Raw genomic sequence first — 16,307 nt, forward strand, 5'->3', positions numbered from 1 at the left:
AACAACTCATGAACTTTTATTTGAAACCTCTTCTACATGTGTTCAAATTCGATTGGTACTTGAGAGCTTTTTATTATTTTATGTTATGTATTTTGAACATAAAAATATTGTTGCAATTAATCAAGAAAAACTCAATTTACCCGCTATTTCAATGAACAATGTGTTTTACATGACCGAATGTTTTTTTTCAGTTTTAAGACAAGTATGCAGATGGGAAGGAAAGGGGTCAAGAAACAGCTTTACGAACAGCAGAACAAAGGAGAGGAGAGATTTCTTGGGGCTTTTCTTCACCCTCTCTGCCGCTGCTGCCCATTTGATTTGTTTCTTGACCGGTTCCTTCCGAAGTGCGTATACCGCTTTAACTGTAAAGCGTGCGTTTATCCACAGAGAACAGATCTCGGATGAGTTTTCAAAAAGCCTTAAGAGCCACCGTGACCTTTGACACTAATTTACGCTTTTCTCCTAAATGAAACAAAATTTGATATATTTTTAGTTTGAAGCACTTGAAGGACGTGTAGATGAACAATCTCAAGCATTTTTGATATTGTTTTTTCGTAAGTAGTTCGAATACCGATGCAAAAGGGACTTTGTTTACCAATGGCTCTTACGGCTTTTTGAAAACTAATCCGAAAGATGAAAAGAGCTAGGGCGTGCAGCATCCGCCTAGATAGCGCCACTTCCAAAATCATGATGGCCTACAGTAGCAGAACGTTGGACCATCCAATCACTTCACAAAACATTCCGTAAAAATATGTTTTGAATGAATTTTCTATCCTGTTTTTGTAATGTTAATGATTTTTTGCATTATTTCTAGTTACCAGGAATTAAACTGAAATGAATTTTATATTTTAACAAGGTAAACATTTATTTTCTGTCGAAATTTGTCTCCGAATTGGGTACTAAAGCCCTAAGTAAATGTTTATGTACAGCGGTAAAAACCACGATTAAAAACCATTTCTAATCACTTTTTTTTTCATTTAAATGCAAAAAAAATGACAGGACAACATTTTTCGATGGATCAACTATGGTCCTCTTGGAACGAGCTGTCAAGTAGGAGCTTTTCTGTCAAAATGTGAAGTCATATCTGAGTAAAATTTTGACCGCGAGGTTAATTTTTCAAAATTGATTTAAACATCCATTTTAAACTCTTTGTGGTCGTACAAAGGGTCATTGTACTCAGAAAAATAAGCTTTATCGCTGTAAACAATTATATCAGCAATCTAAGCTTCATTTTAGGACCCAATTGGCTATAATGCTTGTATGTATTACATATTTTATGCATAATATTTGTTTACAATGATTTTTGTATTAAATCATGGAAATATTTGACACATTCTGCCGTGACTTTACACCAGTTTGACGATTATTTTTCAGTTTTTTTCAATGTAACTGGCCTTCACAGCTACCTTTTGACATTAAGGTATTGTTAAATAGTTACCTGTTGTCTCGGAATTTGCAAAATGGTTCTAGCTGTCAAAATGCTTATGCGCCCTTTGTAAATGTTGCTCCAGATCTTCGATATTAGTGGATTACGAGGGTCAATATTTGTCATGTTATTATCCAGATTTTTAAGCGAAGATGGCGTTCGAATGTTGAACGTCCGAAATGTCAAAATCGCGCAGTAGCACCAACATTAGAAAAAAATGCGGCTGTCATGCCATGGCACACTTTTTTCGTAATGTTGGTACCAATGCGTGATTTTGACATTTCGGGCGTTCACCATTCGAACGCCATTTTCGCTTAAAAAACTGGATACAAAAAGATAAATGTGCAATTGTTTAACTATCACCTGCAAAGTTGTTAAATGAAGGATCAAGCGAATCATTAGAATCCGTAAGGTCTTGTGGAGTTCCTAGTAGGCACCGACTACCGGTGATGATGCGCCTCCGAATTTCCCTGCTGCAGTTGTTGTCCGACGTCACCAACGATCCATGTTGAAGCCCGCCCGCCTCATAACACCTTCAAGCCCAATGTTGAAACAGAGGCCGGAGATACCATCGCCTTGTCGCAGTCCTTTGCGCGATTCGATCGGGTCGGACATAGCACCCGAAATCTTCACGCTGCACCGTGCCCCGTCCATCGTTGATTTCACTATTCTGATCAGCTTCCCGGGAAAGCCGTTCTCGTTTTCTATTTCTCACATTATCTAAAATTAAACAGTTTCAAAATAGGGGATTATTATCAGGGATGCCTGGTTTAAATTTATTAAGAAAAAAAAGTGTTTCCATGGATTTTTCATCAAATTTTAAAACTGTAAAAAACTATAAAAGAATGAGCCCTCCTCTGTCTTTAGTCCACAAAGTTTCTAGAAATGGTATCATTTTAACAACATTTTAGTGCGTGAAAAATCTGCCATACCATACCTGCAGAAAAATACATATTTGTCTGTCTACACTGTACAGATTTATCCGATCATTTGCAGACTCTCTTACAAGATCATCGCACTAATTGAAAACAAATTTGGTGTTAGTTTTCTCAATGTTATCTCTGTAACACTTTTAAATTTTATAGGATGTACGGTCTTGAGATTTTTAAAAGAATTCAATGTTTAATTAAACATCATTAAGATCAAAAAAAAATATTAATGCTTGTAAATATTGCTTAAGTTAAATATCAGATTTTCTATAAAATTAATTGCTGCATGAGTTGCGGATTCATTCAAGAAAATCTCAATCAACCTAAACAACCTTGCGTCTCCATTAACATACTATGTAATAAAGGCCTCAATGGAGTTGCATGGTGTATCATCGTAATGTTGGAGTACTGTTATTTCGTAAACAGTGTTTCGCGTACCAGGGAAATTTTAACAGTACGATATTATATATTTTTTGGGTAAATGCAACATAAATGACTCAACAAACATTATTAAAGCTTGCATAAAGTTCGTTTTCCTTTTCGGCGGGGTTAGCATAAAAACGCTGTCAAAATGTTAGGGCCACGAGAAGGGAGGTGTGACGCAGGGATTATGCTTCCTCTTCTGCTCTCCCTGTGAGATGTTTGTGATGCTGCTTTATATACCAAGTGAAATCGTTGTTTTTTTTTTCATCTCAATCTGTAGAGGCAGAGAGCACAGTGGAAACAAAATACAAGTTCACCAGTTCGGCGGAAGCAAATTGTTTACAAACAGCCAGCATAGGCAGGCAGCAGCACATTCGACACTCTTCAATGCGTACATATACAGAGTTTGTTGGAAAGAGAAGCCGCAGAGCGTATGTTTTAAGTCAGTTTAGTTTCCAGCGCCGTAAATGATGGCCGATGAAGTCGAAGAGGTGTACGCGTTACTGTCGCGGCACCGTCTGACCATAATCCGGGAACTGGATCAGACTAATCTTATCCAGATATTGGTTAAAAATAGTGTAATCAACGTGGAAGATGAAGAGCAAATTAATAGTGAAGTGGAATTGGAAAAACGGTGCGATCAATTGATTGAAGTAGTGGCCAAAGATGGCTTCGAAAAATTTAAACAATTCTGCTACGCCATTGAGACCGAGTGCAGCCAGCTGATTTCGGACTTGATCAACGATAAATTGTCCCAGAGCAATGAAGGTAAGGGGGCAGCACGAATAACAATTTATGGAAATTGTTAATTGAGCGAATTAAATTATTATTCATTAGCTTCCTCTCTTACTGCCCGGTTCAGAACAATGTTTGCGTTCCAATTGGATTTATGAGATGATCTTCTGGAAACATCATATCCTAATAGTCTCACTGGGGCACATAAAGGAAGTATATGCTGTACATAAATGTTCTTTTAGTCGTCTGCCATGCAACCTAAACATTTAATAATCAAACATAGAACAGAACATTGAAAATGAACAGAGAGCAATTTGTGGTCCATTAGGTTCTCCGTTAGCGGTAAAGTATCGTTTGCAATTATTCTTTTCAACTCTGTACGCATCACAAAAAAAATGAAAGTAGGCAAATTTTTCAATGCCAGTTAGTGTCGTTTTCCATAAGTGTAAAATATATTTTTTTCTGAAGATTTGAATACAAATTCAAATAAAATACGTATCCACTGAGAATGCTAACAAGAAACCCCTTTCATGCATCTGAAAATTAAATTTAACTCAGAGTCATGCCTCACTGAGCAAATTGGCAGCAGTAAGCATTAGTTGGAGTATACGGGCCTGTCCCCAGTAATTTCAGTAACAACAATGCGCTCGGTGATCCATAACCGATTGACGACCGCCGTTTGTTTGCATTTTGATATCGATTGATTGACTGCGTGCAGCTCGTTACAAAATGGTTCAAACCGCAACGCTTTGGGACGTTTGCTGGTTAATTTTGGGGTTGCGTAGCGTGAGATCTGTTCCCAGGGGCCAGGGAGTTTGGTCTTAGGATAAGAGTTCAGCTTCCCAGAGAGCCCCGATCGATAGTAGTACTTGATTGATGACACTAAAGTGGCTTTAGACTGTGGAAAGAGTTGGATGGAGAAAAAAAAAACCTACCGTATGTGACGTGGCTAGCCGATCGAGGGCAGCTGTTCTTACACACTTGCCACTTGAACCATCTTCAATTCAGCTTACGTTATGTATCTTACTGTTGTTTTCTTTTACCACATTATTTATCCGTTTTTATCTTATGCTGTTGGAGCAGCAGAGCCCTTGATTCATCAAGCAATCGGAATTGTTTTTTTGTTCTGTCCAGTATGTAATTAAACACTTCCTCGTCGGACTTTCTTGGGAATTTTCATCGTTCTTCGTCTGATTCGTTGGCATGTAAAAATAAAAGGTGAACTAATGAATTGTACGGGCTCATAAGAGGGTATTCTGGTCATTTTTAAGCATTCAGCAACAAGTCTTTGTAAAGTATTCATTATTTTAACAGGCATGAATTGAAATTGTTTGTTGAGTTTTTTTTAAAGGTCCAATAAATTCGGTAATTTCGGAATACACCCTTCCGGCAGCAGCTGAAGATTCATGCAGTCCCACGTCGCATGTTCGGGTGTAGACCTACGGAAGACCTTGCCGCGAGGATAGGTGAGTGAGTCTACACAAGCCACCTACGGCATAATTCCTCGGGCTCCCCAGGTCAACCATAAGCTACCCCAGGTTCTCCGTGCAGGACGCATTGGGGGTATAAAGCGGATAGAATAAGCAAAAGATCTAAGCAGGGCGCGAGCCATACTTTTAAAGTGGTTTGTATCTGCAAAGAAATTTGTATTAACAAAAGGATCAAACATAAAACGACGATACTAATTCTTCCCTGCGACCTTAGAGGTCTCTCGGTTGGACATTTAGCCGTGGACACCAAGCTTGGTAGCAATCCTCGCCATTCGGTGTGGTATTGATCACAGCTGGTGTTAATTTGGACCTCCGTCGACTGTTGTATCCTGCGGCTGCGTAGCAAGTCAGATGCTCGCTTATTAGGTTTGAAACGAAAAGAACAAAAGAGAATACCTACAAGAAAACATTAGATTCTGATAGTGAGTTTTAACTCATATAGAAAGTATAATATAATAATAATAAATATAATTCACTACATCATTCTTTATTGACACTTTATTTGTTTTGCTTTCACTATCACTTTCACTATTTCTTCGGGTCGTCTAATTTCCGTCGTGTTCCCGTACTTGAAGAATTCTGCATAACTAATCACTGCTGGTTAGTAGTATCATGCAGTACATGTTACAAGCTAACACAACAGTGACACAGACACAGAACTTCACAAGCACGGACATTTTCACACGATTTCCCAGTGAAAGCTTTAACTATTTTTATAAAACTATTACCCAGAATCTCCAAAGCAGCTCAGCAGGGATGGAATAATCGCAAAAAAATTAATTTCGCTTGCGAACTTTCTTCACCCGCGAAAGAGAGAGGAGGCAAATCACGCAAAAGAAAATCGCTCCCGAACTTCTCCAAGAAAATCAATCTGCTGATGATTTTTTGTGAATTTCCTTGTCAACACCACTTAAAAATATTTATTTCACTTTGTTTATACACATTGCCCATCTACAAAATGTGACAGGTCATATTTTGACGTGTGACGTTACACTTGCTAATATAGTACTGAAAAAGATATTCCGCCGAATAATCAAGATGATGATTTTTTTAAATTCCTTTTACCGATCTTTCGTGCGGGAGAGAGAAGAGCCATACTCCCTTCGGATTTTTTCTCTAGATGAACGTCCAATGATTTTCTTTTGATGATGATTATTCCATCGCTGCAGCTCAGTAAAACTCACTGGGAGCGTTCCACAAGGTCCATTAAATCAAAATTATTTTGTTGGCTTTTTGGGTGTTTTTGAAATCACCTTGAGTCGTCAGGTCAAGGGTTTAAACACCCAAAAACAAAAAAAAATATAGGGCCTTTAAAAAAAACTCTAGATATTCTCTGGAAATTACCCATATGTTTGATCTGCTATTTTTTACTCTTGGGAGGGCTGTACTGGCTGTTATGAAATATTCTCTCATATTCGAAATATCCTCATTTTTTTACAATTATGTAAAAATGTGCTATTATCTTGCATGCCAGGTAACGTCAGTTTGCGTGTAAATTTTTGAAACGAAAATGAAGTAAATCATCATGTTTATCAAAAGATTTTACCTGTAACGCCCATTTAATTTTTATTTCATCATACAATTTTTCAATCGCGTTATGAAGTTATGTTGATGTATAATTTTTAAGCGAAGTTGGATTTGGATAATTTACACTTTATTGCTCTTTACAACTAAACAAACGTACAACACAAATATTTTCCACTATCTTATTTTTTCTATGTTCCTTAACCTGTGATGAAGAAGCTCGACGAATATGTCTGCACTAAACTGTTAAGAGATGTTAAGGAAACTAATTTTATTTATTTCAAATTAAAATCAAATCATTCGCCCAACCCCTTGGTCTTGGCTCGGCTCTAGGCTTTCGAAGGCTTTAATGGTGGGGTGATCCAAACCACTTTTACAACCTATCCCCCGACATTGGATTGCGAATTCAACTGCCGACCTGCGACTTTTTTTTCTGTTTGAGTATTAAGACACTGAATCCTGATTACAAGGACTATTGTATCGTGTTACCCATTTTTACTGTTATTAAGCATCTCCAGATCTATAACACAGTCCCTATTGAGAGGAAAAGTGCTGTTCCATCCAGATGCTGTAAACTCCATTCCTTGTGCCTTGTGCGCTATGTATCGCTAGAACCGCGGTGACAATTTTTTCGTGTCATTTTTCAAGCTCTTCCCAGCAGCTATTATTTGCCGCGCGGGGTCTTGTAAAGACAATTGTCTTTTTGCAGCGCTACTTTTGCGGTGTTCCCTTTGCTCTGATCTGGACAATGCGACTGGACTGCAGTGCAATACCGATCGGCTGGGCATTATTTACATGCGAAGGCACGAGGAATGTATTTTGGGAAAGAGGCGCGAAGGAATATCCCAAGATCGATCACATGCTTGAAGAGCACGTGAAGCAACCGTTTTATACTCATGCGGTTGCTGCTACCTCTGAACTTAAACCTAAGGCTGCCACCCTGAGAAGAACCCATGACCTGCGACTTTACCAACGCAGACTTGATCTGGTAACTCTTTTGTACCTATACCAGGGAGATGACTCCTAAACCTAGACTGACCTAACGGCATAACCTTCTTAATTAGGCCGGGATTGTCATATACTTCCCCACGCGACGGAAGCCCGAGCAGGGGTAAATAACACGGGAATACCAAATTTTGGTATTACTTGGGCAAATAACAGCGACCAAAATGTGCCCTTGGTTGCCCAGTAATAGATGGTAAAATACCATGAAATCATACCAAAAGCTTGTATGTGAAAGGGCACAACAATACCATACCATGTTATTCCAAAGGTAAAATAATACCACAAAATAAAATCATTTCAATACCAAGTTGAGGTCTTCTGGATTTTTGAACATTGCTTGAATACCAAAACTTGTCATGGTTTTAATTTTAGGTATTCCCGCGCCCTTGGAAAATCATATTTTGGTATTCCTGTGGTCTTCCACAAACATGATTTTGGTATGATTTCATGGTATTTTACCATCTATTACTGGGCAACCAAGAGCACATTTTGGTCGCTGGTATTTGCACAAGTAATACCAAAATTTGCTATTTTCATACCATTTTTAGTGCAGCAGTTGCAGTTAGTGAAAAAAACGTAAATGATCCTTATGCAACAACCAAATCTACTCACCTGATGATTCCATGTTGTTTTTAGTGATATTCTTCACCACACCGAATGCATTTGTCATTGATGAACGGCTGTACTTGAAGTTCTTGAAGCTTCTGAAAAATAACAAGATTGAAAAATAAGTATTATTAAAATGAAACTGGATTGAAATTCACCAAAATTCAATAATCTGTTGATTGACTCGTTTTTCAAAGTATTTGGTTATCCCAACTTAGAAAAATTTCAACGTTTTTGAAAAAAATATTAGTGGGTATATCCCAAAAAAAAAATAAATTAGCTTTAACATTTTTGGGTTTCAAGTCAAGTTAGCGCATAATTAATTATCTCGTCAAAAATTTAAAAAAATCCATAGTTTCAGAGAAAATTGATGAAACCTTTAAATACCAAAATAATACCAAAATGTGGCATCCTGACTTAGAATTTTTTACACAATGTCAAGTCATTTCTGTAGGGGGTATATCAAAAATGTTTAAAATCAAGTTTGAAATTTCCGGTTTTCAATGAAAGCATTCGCTTTGAGACATCATTTTAGCGCAAAATTAATTATTTTGTCAAAATTGGTCAAAATTTTCCCATAGTTTCAGAGGAAATTGATAAAACACCTTAATACCAAAATAATACCAAAATGTGCCATCCTGACTTAGAAAATTTTCCACAATTTCAAGTCATTTCTGTAGGGGGTATATCAAAAATGTTTAAAATCAAGTTTGAAATTTCCGGTTTTCAATGAAAGCATTCGCTTTGAGACCTCGTTTTAGCGCAAAATTAATTATTTTGTCAAAATTGGTCAAAATTTTCCCATAGTTTGAGAGGAATTTGATAAAACACTTTAATACCAAAATAATACCAAAATGTGCCATCCTGACTTAGAAAATTTTCCACAATTTCAAGTCATTTCTGTAGGGGGTATATCAAAAATGTTTAAAATCAAGTTTGAAATATTCGGTTTTCAATGAAAGCATTCGCTTTTAGACATCATTTTAGCGCAAAATTAATTATTTTGTCAAAATTGGTCAACATTTTCCCATAGTTTCAGAGGAAATTGATAAAACACCTTAATACCAAAATAATACCAAAATGTGCCATCCTGACTTAGAAAATTTTCCACAATTTTGAGTCATTTCTGTAGGGGGTATATCAAAAATGTTTAAAATCAAGTTTGAAATTTCCGGTTTTCAATGAAAGCATTCGCTTTGAGACATCATTTTAGCGCAAAATTAATTATTTTGTCAAAATTGGTCAAAATTTTCCCATAGTTTCAGAGGAATTTGATAAAACACTTTAATACTAAAATAATACCAAAATGTGCCATCCTGACTTAGAAAATTTTCCACAATTTTAAGTCATTTCTGTAGGGGGTATATCAAAAATGTTTAAAATCAAGTTTGAAATTTCCGGTTTTCAATGAAAGCATTCGCTTTGAGAAATCATTTTAGCGCAAAATTAATTATTTTGTCAAAATTGGTCAAAATTTTCCCATAGTTTCAGAGGAATTTGGTAAAACACTTTAATACCAAAATAATACCAAAATGTGGTGTTCGACCATTGACAAATTCTGCAATTTTGCAATATCAAAACAATACCTGAAATTGGTATGATACCACATTTTGCTCTTGCATAATCCTTAAGACAAATTTTTAAGGGTCCAGGAATACCAAAATTTGGTATTGATACCAGAGAAAGGTATTATTACGCATTTCCCTTGTTATTTACCCATGCTCGGGAGGCGTGATCAGACAAATCTCGTCGCCCAGGCCAACTGGGGTGAGAGGCAATCACGCTTATCACTATACAACCGACCCCAGCTATGTATTTATAAAATTTATTTAAGAAATCCTTCTCTCACTTGTATTTTCAGATTCGAAAGAAGACACAACGGCTCTGATTACTGATGACTATTCAATGGAGAATGGAAGGTAAGTGCTTAAATTAAATGTTGTTAAAATAGAGACGCTTAGCGGATGAAAATAGAAATTTACACTAAATCGCATAAAATAGAAATGGAAGCAAATGAAGAGTTTTCATTTCGATTACCTAAATTGTGCTACTGCTCTCTATAACATTGACAGCTTGGACCATGTTTTGTTGTCCTCTTTCTTTCACATTTCATTCATCCTTTGAACCTTCTGCACTCTACACAGCAGCGTAATGGAAGTCTAACATGAATCCTTTGAACGGCTAAATGACGTCTGAATAATTGATGAATGCTATGATTGAGTGCAGCTTAGATAGAAACTAAAATGTATGCTACAGTTGGTGCTAATTATTGTCATCTTTTATAAAAACTACGGCTGATACAAGTTACACAAAATCATGACTAAAGCAGAATGAACCCTTTACGTTTCGGAAATATTTATTGCAATTAGGTCACTTCCTACTTGCATGGCATTGCCACTAACCTAGTCGGAAGTGGTGCGTAAAGCAGAGCAAATTTAATTCAATTTTATTGTAGTTGATTGTGTTTGTTTTGGGGAAAAACGTGAGAAGTTTGGAAAATAAGCAAACGAAATAATGTTATATTTGCTTTAAAATTGTCAACAAATTCAGATCCAGATAGAAATTATGGAAAAAAAACTTTGTTTGTCAAAAGAAAACAACTAAGAATTACTAAACGTAACCACCAAGCCATCAAACAGATGACCTAACAAACGAGTTCATTTATCATGATGCTGCTTTAGTAGTGAAGGTTTGAGCTTGTGAAAAAACGATGCTTTGCTGGCCGCATTCACGATGATCACGAACCGTCAATTTCACCGAAATTAGAACACCGTCCGTCTGTTTTCTCGGCAATTTTCACGAGCTGTCTGTTCTGAACGCGAGAGAGTTCACACGTTCGGGAGAATTTTGGGACACTTTGCTTCGATGATCAGTTCAGTCCGTGTCTCGTGTTTGATCGTATCGTACACGCGGTTGTTTAACATATGTTTATCCTATAGTAAATAAAATGTAGTGACATTTTGAACGTGAAATAGTGAAATTGTAAAGTTTTTTCAGTGTTTATTGAATAAAAGATTCTAAAGTGATATTTGTTAGGACAACAATAGTTGATGAATGAAAATCTGCTCAATCATGAAGAAAAATGTGTTGAAACTTGCAACGAAATTTTCGCCAATCTCGCCTCATTCGAAAATAGAACAAACGCATGACATCGTTTTGATCTCTCGTCGCAAAAAATGACGTCGCGAAATTATTCCACAGTAACGTCTGAGAATGTGAGAAAATCAAAAGGACAAGAAGACGAAAATTAAGCGCATTTTCCGTTTTCTTATGTGGTATTAATGTGACCGATTTTCAATAACTGAGTGTTTGAAATTAAGCTTGAAAATTAAGTTTGAAAGCTTTAAGTGTAAATAATACTCAGTGGATCTGTAAAAAAATTAAAACCTAATTTGTTTTGTACAAGATAAGTTAAAATTACATTGGAAACAAAATGACTACTGGTTTGATACTCGTAATTAACTTTTTCGATATAAATTGAAAAGAACTAAAGAGTTCTACTTTTCGTTAATACAAAAATGGCTGCGAAGAATCTTGATGAAATCAAATGATGTGCTGAAGAGCGCAGCCGGCGACTAAAGTGAAGGAAAAACCAACAAAACTTCTCCGACATAAAAATAACACAAAAGTTTCTCCCAAAATAAGCTACTAATGAGTTTGCATGGAAGTGGAGTTGATAGAAGGCATCAGCAATGTGTCGTGAAGGAAGAACAGAAAAAAACATGCCGTTTCGGGTGCCAACAGTGAATCTAAGTAGATTGCATTCCTGGGTGTCTTGCTGATTTGTTGGAATTTGTGAATGTTGGAATTGAAGATCATGATAAGATTTAAATTTTAAAGATAAATGAACATCCACAAATGACGAAATGGCCGAGCCTTAAAAAAGTTATTCGAGGTTTTTTTGCGAATCAAAAAATATATAATCAAAATTTGTAGTGAAATTAAAGATTCTCTTAAAAGTTTAATCCTTACAATGATGGAGTACAACGGGCAAACAGCCTACCAGTGGCACAAGTTACAACAACAGCATCAACAAATGCTGGTGACAACTACCGGTGGAATGTCGTGCTACACCGTGCCAGAGGGTGCCGGAGACGATGATGACCAACTGGCGAGCACGACGACTGAGGAAGAATTTGGTGACGAAACACCGGTTCCGACACCGACGGCCACAATCGGGGCCTTCCATCCGCCGAATAATGGTCCTCCTCAGTTGGGGTATTTTGTTCCACTCACGCCAATATTCTTCAGAAGTCCACAGTTTCGAAAAAGGTAACATGTCATAAAGTGTGATGAACCATAATCATCAGCTGAAGCCAAAAAATCATCAAACCTTTTTGAATGAAAACTTGAGGATCGACAAGAATTTACGATAGTATATATCGATGTATCGCAGTCAAGTTTGTCCGCATATTCGAAAGTTCTACAAACCGAGAAAATTGAGTAGTTGGGTTCCTTCAGAAAAACACGGAAAAAAGTCAACTCTCGAAATCGTGAATTGTGTTTATGAATTTGAGAACCACGAAGGAATATATTCACGTTTATAGTGCAAATACACCATATTCATGAATAAATTCCCCTTCGTGGTTCTCAATTTCATGAACACAATTCACGATTACAGGAATTGTTTTTTTTTTCTGTGAAGTATTTTTTTCCTCCCAAATTTCTCAATTTGATTTATGATCGGAAAATTTCCAAGGCCTTGAAAATCACATAATTAATTATCAATTTGTTGTATGAACAAAGTACAAACAAAAATTATGTAGAACTAAATATCGAAAATTCAAGATAATTTAGATGAACAAGGCGATCCCCAAATTAATGAAGAAATGATAATATTTTTAAAAATATGTTGTAAATATATTTACGAAGATAGAACATAGAAGTGATATCCAGCAATTAATGGAGAAATTATATTACATGGTTTTCAAAATATTTTTAAAAATGTGTTGTAAATATATTTATGAAGATAGAAGTGATATCCAGCAATAAAGTAAAGCCTATACCTTTCTTTAGTAAGAATGGCAACAACTGTAATGTTTGTTAAGAAATTGAATTAACAAAAAACCGCTAGTGTATCAAATGGTAGAGAATGTATTATAATTTAATCACATTTTTATTCATTTCATTTTTATTTTATTCAAAAAGATTATCAAAAGCATCTTGATGAGAAATAATAAAGCTTAAAAATAACTGAAATTGTTGATTTAGGCCACCTCACATAATAGTTGCCCCCACCTAGAGGGTGAAGATACTCGAGGTTTTCAATTTCCCGAGAATCGAGAGTTGAATTTGGCAATTTCTCGGGAATTCTCGGGACCCGGGAATTTCAAGTCTGAGGAAAAGCTATTCAAAAAAAAAAAAAAATAAAAATTAATCCCATCAATTATTTTATTCTATTTCTAATTCTGATTGAATGATTTTTCTAATGTTTATCCAGATTTTCATTTCTTCGTTGTTTCTTTCTACATGTTGAGAAAGTTTTCCAAATCTGCGAATAACATAATTAAATTTGTAGATTTGTTGGATCTCAAAACTGTACTGATTTTTTCGATTCCCACTAAATGATTTTTTCTTTCTTATTTTGTCTATATCGTAGTTAGTAGTAGTAGAAATCAACTTGTTAAAAGATTTTTGTGCAAAAGTAAAAAAAAGCCAATGAGCATCTTCACAACTTATCAATATTTTATGCAATCTTTGCAAGACTTTTGAACAAATCTTACTATTTTTCATCAAATCATTGCTTTTATGCAGAAAAAATGGATATGGATCTCCTTTTCCTACTGAGTCCATAGTCCTATTGTAGAGGTTTTTGATCACTTTTCACTGTAAAAGATAGGTTTTGTTTGAAATATGCCAACAGCGTAAAAATTCAGCTGATTTTTATACAAGTTTTGAACAAGATTCCATATCAATTAGTTGAATAGTTTACCTTAACAATAAACATGCATTTTGACTAAAAAAATTGTTTTGTGTTTTAAAATTAGAAAATAACATTCAAAACATCAATGATGATGTTTGAGCTAAGTATAATAAACAATCGTTTTAATTTATTGTAAATCCTTACGATTTCAGGAACTTTGTTAATTTATGTTTAAAACAGTTATATTCATATTCATGATTTAACAAATTTACTGTATGTTTAAGGAAAGATATTGCCCAAAGGCACAGTTTTCTTCATATTATTAGTTAAATTGATAGGGGTAAACTTTGGGGAAAGATAGTTTCTTCGTTGTCTTATATAGGACCCCCTTAATTTTGTTCGAAATTGAGAAGTTTCTGGGTATATTTCTGTAAAGTTCCTCAAATTAACATTATTTTAAATTACTAAAGTGAAATAATCAGTTAAAACATAATTCGATAGTTAATTTAAGCATAAAAAAGAAACGCTGTTTTGTTGTGAAAATGCTAGTGGCCATGGCTGATTTCAGATGCCAAACCCAATATTATTTATTTTATTTTTGCGAAAAGGACAAGTAAATTCCAGTCAACATTGTTTTTAATGATGCAGAATATGCCTAATAATAGATTTCATTTGAAATACCCACTTGAAACTATGATTTTATTGCATTTTTAATCAAAAAAAAAAACTTCAGAGGATCCGCTATAGAAAAGAGTTCACTAACGGATAATTATCCTTACTAACGGATAAATACCTTATAAGATTATTACGAAAGTTTTTTAACTATCGGTTTTATCCATTTTTTACCATTTTTCGTTCTAAAGTATGTTTTTTTCAAAAAGTTTAGCAAATTTTGCATAAGAATGAACCTTTGAACATTTATTGAGAGTCGTACAATGCTTGAATGTGGGATTTTTTCGTTATAAAGTCACGGAGAAAAGGCATTGGGAAAACATTAGACAGAGATCAGAATTATGTTTTAAAAAACCAAAATTTTGCCTCGCAATAATTATTATCCTTGTATCCATCATTTTTCAGGGAAACCATCGATTCCAACAGATCCCGCCGATCGACGAGCTACTGTGGTACGGCAACGCCGACACCTGTTCCCAACAGCCCATCCCGTCGTTCCTCACTGGTGTGCAGTTCGCCTCCATCCGGTTCCGTCCCACCACCGATTCCTCAACTGCCGGCGAAATCCGCAGTGGCGAGCAACAGTTCTAGTGATTATGGTAGCAGCAATAAACCAAAAAATTACGATCCTTACGGGGAGAGTAAATACAGTGTATCCAACAGTAACTTTGCGAGTCCTAGTGCAAACAACCAAAATGATGATAACCGCAATTTACACGGCCTAAACAGTGGCAGCCGGTTGTCCCAAGTGTCTCCGTATTCCTACCTTCAACCGAAACGGTTTAGTTCTCCTTCGTTTGGTGATTACGCGTACGATAAAGGTGTTAATGTGAAAAATCGAACGTCCAGCATAGTCCGGAGTAAATCCAAAAAAGAGCAGCGGAATTACCATTCGATGAATGAAACCATCGAGGTGCTGGCGGATCAGGTGGTGGAGGATGATCGAATTGTAAGTACTACTTAGTCCTAGTAACACATTTTTGAAAACACAGAATTATTATATCACAAGTTATGAAATATAAGTTATCTGTACTGCCTTACATGAATCAGTTCAGGGGGATTTTGAATAAGATTTATTACGATCCAATAGGCCGCAGCTTTTTTTGCCAATTTCCTGCGACCCTTTCAAGGGTGTTGTTTGTATGGCACACAAACACGCATAAATTTCGGGAGGACATTCAACTGTGAAATGTGCTTCTCGTACCTATTTGTGCCGGAATATGCTGTTGGCTGCGTTCCATCTGCGCGTCCTTAAGGGAATGCAACATACAGAAAAAAAAGTTTTGGGGGAGTTTGGCTGGCGACAAGTTATTTTTCTCGGCCGGTCTAAACAGGACACCGTATTTCGTGAATATCGCAATATAGATATATGTGCTTACACCTCACTTTGGGCGACGTGGAAATGGAATGAAAACACTACCAGTGCGCATGACACGACTGGAAGGATAACCGATAATGTGATTATTATACAGTGACGAACAGTTTTTGTATCGCTCATATAGACGGATAAACAGAAAGTTTAATCTGGTATTTTATTTCTTTAATTTTTCATATTTATTTCTTGATTCTTGATTACATAATGTACCCATCAGGAGTCGAGTTTTTCGGTTGTTTTACAAACATCTTTACATATT

At 35.9% G+C, this 16,307-nt stretch overlaps 1 protein-coding gene across 9 annotated transcripts in view; it reads left to right on the plus strand.

Moving 5' to 3' along the window:
* Positions 1 to 3,054: 3,054 nt before the first annotated feature.
* LOC120422730 (tight junction protein ZO-1) overlaps positions 3,055 to 16,307 on the plus strand; it is a 45,632-nt gene continuing 32,379 nt past the window's right edge. For 2 of the 9 annotated variants that reach the window (XM_039586260.2, XM_039586262.2), the window contains exons 1-3: positions 3,055 to 3,546; positions 10,000 to 10,057; positions 15,079 to 15,622. In XM_039586260.2, the coding sequence (XP_039442194.1) occupies positions 3,246 to 3,546; positions 10,000 to 10,057; positions 15,079 to 15,622 (903 nt within the window). In that variant the 5' untranslated portion in view covers positions 3,055 to 3,245. Of the gene's footprint in view, positions 3,547 to 9,999; positions 10,058 to 11,032; positions 12,411 to 15,078; positions 15,623 to 16,307 lie in introns of those variants that run through there. The other 7 variants (XM_039586258.2, XM_039586265.2, XM_039586268.2 and 4 more) reach the window with 5 other exon arrangements.

The sequence above is a fragment of the Culex pipiens genome, chromosome 3, assembly GCF_016801865.2.
Source record: "Culex pipiens pallens isolate TS chromosome 3, TS_CPP_V2, whole genome shotgun sequence".
In the NCBI taxonomy this organism is placed as follows: Eukaryota; Metazoa; Arthropoda; class Insecta; order Diptera; family Culicidae; genus Culex; species Culex pipiens.